Source organism: Odontesthes bonariensis, chromosome 1, assembly GCF_027942865.1.
Source record: "Odontesthes bonariensis isolate fOdoBon6 chromosome 1, fOdoBon6.hap1, whole genome shotgun sequence".
Taxonomy (NCBI): domain Eukaryota; kingdom Metazoa; phylum Chordata; class Actinopteri; order Atheriniformes; family Atherinopsidae; genus Odontesthes; species Odontesthes bonariensis.
The window spans coordinates 40,613,851-40,625,544 of NC_134506.1; the positions used below are offsets into that span (position 1 = coordinate 40,613,851).

The 11,694-nt window shown below is 42.8% G+C and overlaps 1 protein-coding gene across 1 annotated transcript; it reads left to right on the plus strand.

The window, feature by feature from the left end:
* Positions 1-8,013: 8,013 nt before the first annotated feature.
* Positions 8,014-9,195, plus strand: socs4 (suppressor of cytokine signaling 4). The gene has a single exon (XM_075472287.1). It carries the CDS (start codon positions 8,014-8,016, stop codon positions 9,193-9,195), a length of 1,182 nt encoding a protein of 393 aa, XP_075328402.1.
* Positions 9,196-11,694: the final 2,499 nt, after the last annotated feature.

Sequence of the window (11,694 nt, forward strand, 5' to 3'; positions counted from 1 at the left end):
GCAGGACAGCGGCCATTGAGGACCAACTTTGGACATCCCTTTATAATCTGGCCTGAGGACATGTTGGCTTCAGGACCCCTGATCCTTTGAAAGGCAGGCGGACGGACGCCCCATCTGTGTGTCACATGAGAAAATACAAAACTAGAGCATGTTCAGGCTCGTGCAGTAAGCGTACATAGCTGCTTCTGTTTGGAATAATTAAGGCAATCAATAGCAAAACTTCCAAAGATATATTTTTCACATTCCTTTTATGGGTTGCTGGATGCAGACTCATGGACATGAATAGCATTTTAATCCAATTTAAATCATACTAAGAACACTGTGGTGGCACTCCTTTAGTTCGTCTTTCTTTACTGCACCACTTCTCGAGTCAGTCGAAAAAAAGACTCTTTTTCTACTTTAAGCATATGAATTACAATGAAATTATCATCATTCAAAGTCCTGTTCAACAGCATCTCATAAAAGACAAATTAAATACATTCAATATTTGTTCAATTTGACAGAAGATGTGAGTATGTATAGCATTTCTGCCTCTGATGCTGTGACACATGCATTATAATCTATTTCCTTGTGACTGAATAAATGTCAATAAAAGCTGTTTTAGCCTTTGGATAAAACCTCATAATGAGCAGCGTCTCCATTCATTCAATGCCGAATCAATTATTCATAAATCCTCCTTTCGGCTGTGCTGCTCCAGGGATCGATGCCTTTGTGCTGTGGACTGATATGAGGCCCTGACCGAGTCCTTGCTGCAGCCTTTTAATGGGCCTGCAGGATTTGATCCAATACAGGAGGAACTTCCTGGATTAAACTCTGCACCACACCCTCCCGACACACTTTATATGCTCACAGTAAGAAGCAAGTATGAAGACAGCAGGGTGGAGGAAACTTTGGGGAGTGACAATGTTTGCCAGTCAGACTACAAAGATGGGCCACAGTACCTGACTGTAGCATACCTCTTTATTTATAAAGCACTTTATCACACTGGGTCTTAAAAGTGTGTTTTAAGTCTGCAAACACGTCACAAACTTAATGAACATGGACTGAAACTGATCTGTATTTAAATTTAGCGACCATTAGAGGAACCGTTTTCTCCTCCGCTTGTCTAAAACTTAACAGGTAAACATTCACAAAATGTGGAAGTCAGTCACTGATTCGATGTGGGATTTAAACAAGAGAGAAATTTGGAAATCTAAAAGCCTTCAGGCGTGACTGAGAGCTCACTTCTATGTTCAAATCAGCTGTATCCTAAGAGATTCTGGATGTTTCATTTAGGGCAAATAACTGTAATATTCCACCAGTTAAAAGTATTATAAAGATCCTCACAAAACAAGCTGTTTCTCAAATAAAGTATTTCATCATCTTTAAGAGAATCTTTAAATATTTCCACAGATTATGAAACCTTTTCTATCTGGGTCATTGCAGTTTTGTTTATTTCCACAGTATTTATAACTCAAGAGTGTGCACCAAGGGCCAAAAATCCACAGATTTTCCTCACTTTACTTTCAGTTAAAAAGAGATAGATTCTGTCTCTGCCATGGCTCATGATCCAAACACAGGATGGGCAAATATGGGGGGGTTTGCAGAGCTTTGTTTATCAAAAGCAACTCTGGAAATGCTTCGAAAGCACAGCCATTTAAAAGACAGATCCAAAGATTTGAAAAACTCAGGACAGACATGAAGCAAGTAACAGCAACGAGGATCTGGCACTAAACTAAACTAAAGAAACAGTGGAGGATTTATCCGAGAGCGCTAACAGACTAACAAAAGCTGACCAGGTCAGCTGGTCCAGTCCAGAGTCCAGACTAAACATGGAGAAGCAGCATTTAGCTGTTATGCTGCAAACAAGTGGAACAAACTGCCAGTGGAGATTAAACGTTCACCAAATGGAGACATTTTTAAATCCAGGTTTAAAACATTTCTGTTCTCATGTGTCTATGCATGAAATCTGCACGATATCTTTGAATTTATCTGGACTGTTGCTTGTTTTTAAATTCATTTTGATTAATTTATTTGTTTCTCTTTATATTCTTTTATGTATTTTTAATGCTTCTTCCACTGCCTGCTGCAATGCTTTTATTTTATGTAAAGCACTTTGAACTGCTTTGTACATGAAATGTGCTATATGAATAAATTTGATTTGATTTGATTTGAAAAGGCAAGTGGTGGTAAATTACTAAATGAATCGATGTGTATGAGGAGAGCAGAAAGCAAGACCGAGGACTTTTTTAAAATACTAAACCAAGCTTACACAGAAAATCTGGAGTCTGACTGATAAAGTAACACAAAAAACCTACAGACCGTGACAGTTTGTGGGAGAATGTTTAAATGGTATTTACTCATTGAGTGAAGAGAGTTTCTTCTTTTGGATCATTTGAGTTTGCACACTTACGAGATCATCCATCCGTCCATTTTTCTACACCCGCTGTCATTGGTCGAGAGGCGGGGTACACCCTGGACAGGTCTCCGGCCCACTTTTGCATTAAAATTAGATGAGAAATCGTGATTGTAACCAACCTAAATAACTGATGTGTGTATTTCTACAAACTTTTACTTTTTAAAAACTGTTTTCCACATACTGGTGTTTTTTATTTGAGACTTTCTTTTTTTGTGTGTTGAGGGTTTAATATTGTCTTATGTGCATATAACTCCTTTTTGAAGGGAACAAGCATTGATCCCACTGTGTGAAGGGTTAAAAAGAGACTGAATTGAGTGCACTTTGAATTGATTTGTACATTAAAATGTGCTATACAAATAAATTTGACTCGACTTGTTGAGAGAAACTGCTACATGCTTACAGGGGGAGTCAGAACAGGTGGGAGGAGACCTACAGTGGAAAAGTAGCAGACACAGGGAGATCAGGAGGAGTTTTCCCACCCTGGGAGAAGACATCTGACTGGAGCAGAGATGGGGTATATGGACCAATCAGGGAAAAGCCAAGTCTAAACCACGGCTTCTCCCCAACTTTTGGACCAATGATATTTACATCATGTTGTATGGCAGCATAAAAGTTTGGGACCGTTTTTCTGATCAGACTGCCCGGCAGAGAGAGTTCCACAGCACTGTGTAACTCGAACCTTGAACCGTTAAATAAATTCTAAGCTAGACTTGGAGTTTGTATATCTTGTCTCAGACAAACGAACACGACACCTGCGGAAAATGGCCATGAGCCAGGACTAAAAACCCCACCTTTCAGCCTCCTGACACGGGGCAGCCGCTCTGTTGAGCCTCACGGATGGTGAATTTCTGACTGTAAATGGCAGAATAAAACAGTCGTGCTAATATGTAAAGCAGACAGCCGTATGGATGGTCACGCAGTCTTTCCATAGATGGTGTATCTAACCGTTATTGCAATAAATAAAAATTTTAACAGTCATTTTTGTTTCTTTGTTTGTAATTTTCTTGTTTTCTTAGAATGAAATATCTCAACTAAACAATTGTTGGGTGGATTTCCCTGAAGAGAATCTATTTTTTAACCCTCAAGATGAAACGAGTCCGACTTTAAAATAAATTTTAATTCTATTACTGTTTAAAATGGCCACGTAAGAACCATTTGGTCCCTGGAGAACTGGAGTGGAGTGAGAAGTCGGTGTGAATTTTCGGTGTGTGTTGGACTGATTCTGTTCGGCAGAGACTGTGAGGGGCAAAGTGTTTCCAGTCTGGTTGGCTTAAGATCTAACAGGACCACCAGGACCACTTCTCCTACTACTCCTACTAACTTTAACTTTTTTTAAGTTCCCGGATGCATACTAAATTCACCGAAATGTTGGGTATGCATCATGAGGTTACTACTCATACTCAAACTACCCAAGATGCAACGTAACTTGACGACGCCAATCGTCATTTCCTGTCAAAACGACAGTTTCAAGCTAGCTACAACGAGGGTAGGTTCACTTCCTGTTTTCAAAACAAAAGCACCAATTGTATCGTAATGGCTTTCCCTATGATAAAAGGCAACGGGTATTTTATTTTGTGAAAATAACCGGAAGTGCGTTGCTCACTGCGGCTAGCTTTAGTAGCGCCGAATTCGTGGGAACAAAATTGTATATAGCCGGTATTTTGTCAGGTTTTCAACACTTTGGGGATCTAAACGACTACTTTCCCACCTGAAAATGTTTCAAATGTTGCTAAAGTTTACAGAGTTTAGAGCTTAAGCGAAATCAGCTTCAGGCCGGCTGATTTCGGCTCGGGCAGGAGCGAAATGCATTGTGGGTAAACGCTCTGCATACTGTCTGATCGATGAGTGTGCAGAATGTAGTATGTAGTATGCGGTTTCGAACACAGCCGGAGTGAATAATCTGTGATGCAGCGGCGTGCGTCGATGACGTCATCCCAGTAGATGCGTATGTAGAAAGCCCTTGATAAGCCCCCCGATAGCCCCCAATAACAACAACAAAAAGCAGCTCTGAGCTAACAGTGCAATAGTTACACGTTCATTCATTCATTGGTCTTACAGTATTGAAATAAAGACAGATAATGCCTTATTTAGAGGCTGTATTGTCTCTGCCCTGTTCTCTCCCGTTTATATGGATATACGTCGATCTCCAGGGATCTAAATATCTTCCGAAGGACGCCGACTTTCACCAAACTGTTATCGGTGAGCAGATGAAGGTATTTTATGCCAGAAATAAGGTCCATGTTTAAAAAATAAAAAAAAAACACGAACTTCCCCTTTAAGGATAGGGTGTGGAGCTCAGACATCCTGAAGGGACTCATAGTCGAGTCAAAATCAGCCAAATGAGGTGGTTGAGGCATCTGGACAGGATTCCTTCCGGATGCCTCCCAGGGGAGCTGCTGTGGACACGGTCCACAATGAAAAGGCCTCAGAGCAGACCGGGGACTCGCAGAAGAAACACTATCTCCCCACTTTGACGGGACGCCTCGGTGCCCCCCCCCCCCCCCCCCCCCCTGGAATAGTTGGACGGGAGGTCTGGGGATCTTTGCTCAGACTGTTCCAGGATAAGTGGCAGGAAATGGATAAAAGTAAATTAATTTCTCCCACAAACTGCACACATTTACCACAAAGCATCTCTACGCGTACGCGTACATACAGCATCGGACAGCTGGCATAACAGTGGACTCCTGGTCCTGTTGCACAAAACATTTTAGAGTTTGCAGCTGAGACATCAATTTAGTTAAGTAATCCGATCCCCTCTGTAAAAAAGTTTTAGAGTTTTTACTTTAAATAAAACATTTCCCCTGGGTTTGAGTCAAATAAATTGATCTGGTTGTTTGCCAAGACGTGCCGTTATCATCCTGCCTGTCCGAGTGATAATGTGAAGAGCATTAAATATTCAGTTCAGAGGAAGTCAAGTGTCACTACATTGTCTGAGATATTAGGAATTTATCGATGACCCTCCTTAATCTGTTAGAGCTGAAAGGACGCACAGAAACAGACACGAGCAAACCTCACGAAACCATTGGGACTAATATTATTTGTCGGATAGATGTAGTCTTGTTTGTTTCATGAATTATAGATCTTCCAAAATTCAGAGTGAGTGGCCAGCTCCAGCTCCAGCTCCAGCTCCCACCCTGCGAGCATGACATCATGTTGACTGATGAGACCTTTCAGCAGCACTTTCTGGAAGTTTAAACTGGGAGACTCAAAGGTCATTCAGTCAATAAGTGAAGCTTTTTGAAATGCTTGGCCGTTTCCTCTGCCGGCCTCAATCGTTAATTTGAGTCGGTCCACACACAAATAATCCGTTTGTAGTGCAGCTTCCTCCACAGCCGCAGACTTAAATCGATTTAAAGCTCCACAAGAAACGCACTTTGATGCTTTAAGTTCAGCTTCGCCCCTAATGAAGTCGAAAAAATGACTCGAAGAGAATTACGAGCAGAAATAATTCACTTTGCGTCAGAAAAAAGCACTTTCCAGCTGCCCTGGTTATCTTTTATCTTTCACTTTTTTTTCAGACGGAGCTCATCAATGAATGAGTAAAAGAGAAGAGGATGTTTCACTGCCATTAACTTGGGATTGTCCCTCTCTCCTCCACCCCCCCACCCGCCCATTTCTGCCAGTAGCTCGAGCCCACTCCACCTTCACTCCCATTCATCCATTCATTCATTCATTCAGACCCTGGCGGAGAGGAAACTGCTGCTCCCTCGGGGACTTGGCATCAGAATTATATAGGAAGCAGAACAGCCTGCCGTCTGTTAGAGGATCTAACGGCTGTGGGCTGGTCACACGCGTCCTCAAAGTGCAGCCAACAGCTGGTTATAACATGGACGTGGAGCTCCGGTTCTGACACAGTTTGGAAGGTAAGACAATCTATTCCATTAATCTTCAAAAGGTTGATTTTAACGGGAAGCGATTACCAGCCCGTGATGTTAAACCTCCTGCTGTTAACAGTCTGCTCACTTTGATAAAACCCTCTTTGCAAACTGCTGCCAGATACACATAATTAAACAGCTTGAAGACTGTTTGACGATTAGTAGTAATGAACCCCCAACAGGTTTAACAGCATGACTGGAGATCGGATCAGTTTCTGTGTTTTTATGGAAGATAATCAGTTTTTTTTTTTTTATCTGCAAGACGTTTCTTTATTGCATGGAGAGAGGATCAAGAGGTAAAACAGGCACTTTATGTAGTCTGTGTTAGAACGCGCTATAATAATATAATAATATGATAATAAACACTTGTTTTTAAGATTTTAACAAATTGATGTCAGAATCCAGTGTGGCACGGATGAGTTGGAGCACTCCCCAAAAGGTTGTTCAAGGTCCCGTCTGTACAGCATGTGAAGGCAGGCTTTCCTAAATGGATATTCGCTGATCGTACTCGAAGATTTTTCTTTACCTTTTAAATTCTCACACTCATATGCACCACGAATATATTAAAGAACCACATATTAGGCTCATTTAGTGTTTCATAATTTATTTTAATCAACTTTTCTTACTTAAATGTTCAGAAGCCACATTGATTTTGTCAAGTTCTACACTGTTGTAGCATTTCTGTCTGGAACGCTTCATAGTTCCTGTCTCTTTAAGGCAGGGATGTCCAAAGTCGGTCCTCGAGGGGCCGCTGTCCTGCAGGTTTTAGATGTTTCCCTGCTTCAACACACCTGATTCAGATTAAATGGATCTCTTCAAAAGATTGTTAAGTTCTGCACAAGCCAATGATGTATTGATCTAAATCAGGTGTGTTGAAGCAGGAAAACATCTAAAACCTGCAGGACAGTGGCCCCTCGAGGACCGACTTTGGACATCCCTGCTTTAAAGGGATAGTTCGCTTCTTTTGACATGAAGCTGTATGACATCCCATATTAGCAATATCATTTATGAACATTTTCTTACCCCCTGCTGCGTCCTGTGAGCCGAGTTCCAGCCTCGTTTTGGCGTTGATGAAGGTAGTCCGGCTAGTTGGCTGGGACTTAAAAAATAAAGCGTCTTGCTTCTCAAAACAATATGCGTTCAAAAGAGTAATACATTTGCATCACAAAATCGTTCTCCAGGAAAAAGTCAGACCTCACAATCGCTTGGCGCTATTTTCTCTCCCTTCGTATCACTGCCTGCTGTGTAGACCGAAGTGCAGACCGAGCAGTAAACACCGTGACAGGTGCAGTTATTGGCAGGCGGCAGCAGGCAGTGATACGAAGGGAGAGAAAATAGAGCCAAGCGATTGTGAGGTCTGACTTTTTCCTGGAGAACGATTTTGTGATGCAAATGTATTACTCTTTTGAACACATATTGTTTTGAGAAGCAAAACGCTTTATTTTTTAAACCCCAGCCAACTAGCCGGACTACTTTCGCCAAAACGAGGCTGGAACTCGGCTTACAGGACGCAGCAGGGGGTAAGAAAATGTTCATAAATGATGTTGCTAATATGGGATGTCATACAGCTTCATGTCAAAAGAGGCGAACTATCCCCACTCCAAAAGGCCTAGTCCGCTGTGATTGGTCAGCTTTATGCAACTTTACTACACCACAGAGAGCTAGAAATCACCGCCAAACTTTAAAGAAATAACCAGTCTGTGTTTTTAATGTTTCACAGGGCGGGAAGAGAAAGCAGGTATGTCAGAGAAGAAGCCACGAGGAGCAGACGCTCGTCCCAAATGTGGCCTCCGAAGCTGGAGCGCGGACAGTTATGTTTGGCGGGGGAAGAAACGCTCCCGAAGCGCTCGCAACGGGTCAAGTCCCGGAGGCCTGGAGGCGGAAGGGGCGGAGGAGCTCGGCGTGCGGTCCACATCCTGCCCGAGGCGGCGCAGAGAGAGGAAGTGCAGCTGCAGCGCTCTCGGGGATGCGTTGACCGCTGGAGACATCGACGTGTGTCGGAAAGCCTTGTCCCGGCGCTCTCTGCGGCAGAAGTTTCAGGACGCCGTGGGACAGTGTTTTCCCCTGCGCTCTCACCATCACCACCACCACCATTACCACCACCCGCCCGGGTCCTCGCGGCCCTTCTCGGTGCTCTTCTGGTCCAAACGCAAGATCCACGTCTCAGAGCTCATGCAAGACAAGTGTCCGTTCTCACCCAAGTCTGAACTGGCCAAATGTTGGCATCTTATCAAAAATCAGGCCACCCACCCAAGTGCCCTCAGAGACATGGAGGCTCCCTTAAAGCTGAGTGTTTCGTCCTCCATCTCTCCCCCACAAACGCCTCTTTCCTGGGAGGACATCTGCTGCTCCCCTGGGGCTGGAAGTACCACCCTGGAGGACTGGGATCCTTCATGCATTCATGGTGGCGCATCGGGCAGCTGCGGCCACACAGACTACATCCTGGTTCCCGATCTGCTCCAGATCAACAACAGCCCGTGTTATTGGGGCGTACTGAACCGCTTTGAGGCGGAGGAGCTGCTGGAGGGCCAGCCCGAGGGGACCTTTCTGCTCCGGGACTCTGCCCAGGATGAGTATCTCTTCTCGGTCAGCTTTCGTCGCTACAGCCGCTCCCTGCACGCACGAATTGAGCAGAACGGGAAGCGTTTTAGCTTCGATGTGCGTGACCCATGTATGTACCGGGATCCCAGTGTGACGGGACTGCTGAGACACTACAGCGACCCGGCCACCTGCCTCTTCTTTGAGCCCCTGCTTTCCAAGCCACTGCCAAGGACCTTCCCTTTCCCCCTTCAGCACCTGTGCAGGGCTGTGATCTGTAGCTGCACCACCTACCGCGGCATAGACAGCTTGCCGCTGCCGCCCCAGCTCAGGGACTATCTCAGACAGTACCACATCAAGTGTGACGGGGCCTGTGCTGTGTGAATGTCCAAAGCAAGCCTCCTGAACTAGATCAGCAGACATTTTCTAAGAGGGAGATTTGAAAGGTGATTGTTGATCTTCGGGCGTCAGGAAAAAGAACATCCAAATGCAGGATAAACACCACTAAATACATCAAGTGGGACAGTCTGTCCTCAACTCTCCGTTCTGATCTCAAACCTGGATTTAGCTTCTATGACAAGCCTGTAAAAAGAGATCGACCTGCCACAGATGAGCTCTTAATAGTCACATTGACTTTTAGACGTGGAGCATTTCGTTCTTGACTATAATCACACTTGCCTTGAATGAACTGCACCTTTTATGGCGTCTGACTACAACCAAATCTTGTGTTATGTTCAGTCATATCAACGTGAAGATGCAAAGCTTTGCTACGGTTAATTCCCGGTTAACTTTACAACAAAACAAATGTTTAGATCTCTTTAGAAGTCTTGGTAGTAGTTTTTTTTTCAATATTTTCATTCAAAACAGCTTTCGAAACTTCTCCAAATACTAAAATGTGGAGAATGAGGTGCCTAATAGACCACGTAGGGGGGGGGGGATCAGAGAATCTTGTGATCCAAGTGACCTTCAGATAAAGCTTCAGTATTTATTTTCAACACAAATTGGGTTGACACAATCGATATGGGTAACAGAAACAAATCAAATAGAGGCAAAAATGTCAATTACTGTGTCGTTTTTTTATTTATTTTATGAATGGAAGTTTAATCAGGCTGCATTATGCTCTGCGGCCACAAGATGGCGCCACAACCCGAATAATCAGACATTTGGGACAGCATCTGTTTAACTTTTCTTTCTGAGCAGCCTTCACGTGCTTCTTTTGCTTTGAAATCTCCCCAGTAAATCAATACCTTAACATCAGTTATGCCTCGACAGCTTTCTTGAGTATAATTTTTGAAAACTGTTTACACACAATTAAGACAATAAACTTTAGCATTCAGCATCACCGTTCTTTTGGCATATATTCTATTAGCCACAGTAATACACAAACCAATAAATGCCACTCTGGTGTGACAGTTTCCCATGTTTTTGTCATCGGCGGACCGTTTTAATGGCGCAGCACAAGCCGTGCTCATCCATCCCTGTTCGTGCTGCATCTGCGTCACAGTCAGACAGGCTAATGATATGGAAAATGCTGCTTTTGAAGTATCGCTCTGAAAACAATTCATCCCACTCTTTGTAAAGGACACCTCTAAATGCCAGAGCAAATGGACAGATACGGACATGAAAAAGACCATTTCAGTGTGTCAGTCAGCTTCTCCCCGGCAAGTGGAGCAGGAAAAACAATCCCTGAGGTGACTTCTGGGAGGAGAAAATGGGAATTAGACAGTCAGCATGAAACGGTTATGCTATAAGACGCAAAGAGTTTTCCTTTCTGGTGTAATGTAATTCTGCTTTCAAACAATGTTTTCAGCCTCACTGCTCATCAAAGTTCTCCACTTTTATTTCCCAGCTGCTCCAATCTTGCATCATTCAGACCTTTAAATGGAAATCTTTCAGTCAAAGTGAGTGTTTCTCAACTGTTGTACTTGGACGGCTGGAAACTAACTCTCGGCCTTTGTTTTTATGTTTTTGTGTTATGATGATTTCAAGCCTATTTGACTGTGGAACGGCCCTCTGCAGAGACTTTTACTTTCAGTTAAGTGATGCCATAGAGCCACAAAGTCCACTTAGAGTGAAGGTGGTCGTGAACGGTTCTATAAAAACATTGGAATTTAACCTGGGAGATGGATTCTCAGTCATTCACCTCTAAGAAAACCTATAAGAAACAGAGCTGCTTTCTATTCAAACACTTAAAATGGGAGATCAGTGTACTGAGTCAGCATGACCTTTAACTTAACCCTCCACAGCATCAGAACTCATCCAACTCAGGGCTGACACTCTCTTCTTCTCTTGATGCAATGTAGGTATTTCCAGCCCACCTATCTCCATCAGGTTTGAGGCAGTTTCTTCTTTCACTGACACATTATGCTATCAACAAATCATTAAGAGTGTCTGAAAGTAGTCCATAATGTGAGCTTAAGTCAGTTGTTTAATGCGGTTCTTTCTTTTAACATTTAAAAGTCCTTGCAGACACTTTCTAAATTCATCTAAACATTGATGTCCGTCCGACTTTGGAGAGAAATTTCAGTGGTTTCTAAAAGAAACCGTAATCTGACAAACTGTACAAAAATGGCCTCTTTTTATTGAACATATTCTGACTACTTCTGACTTCTTCATATCAGTATAATAAAAAAAATTAGTTTTTTTTATTCTTGTGAACATTTTTTTTTTAGCGACAATTAATTTCTATTAATTTTCTTTTATCTTCCGTCAGCCGAAAAGAAATAGCACCTTTTAGATTTCAGTCATTGAGCTAAGATCCATTTTTTTCTTTCTTTATTAATCTCTGGTGGGAAATAATATTGTTGTATTGTTACTGGAGATAAAGTCCACCATTTACTGAGAGAAAAAAGAAAAATTAAAAAGAAGAAAGCAGGCTCTTTG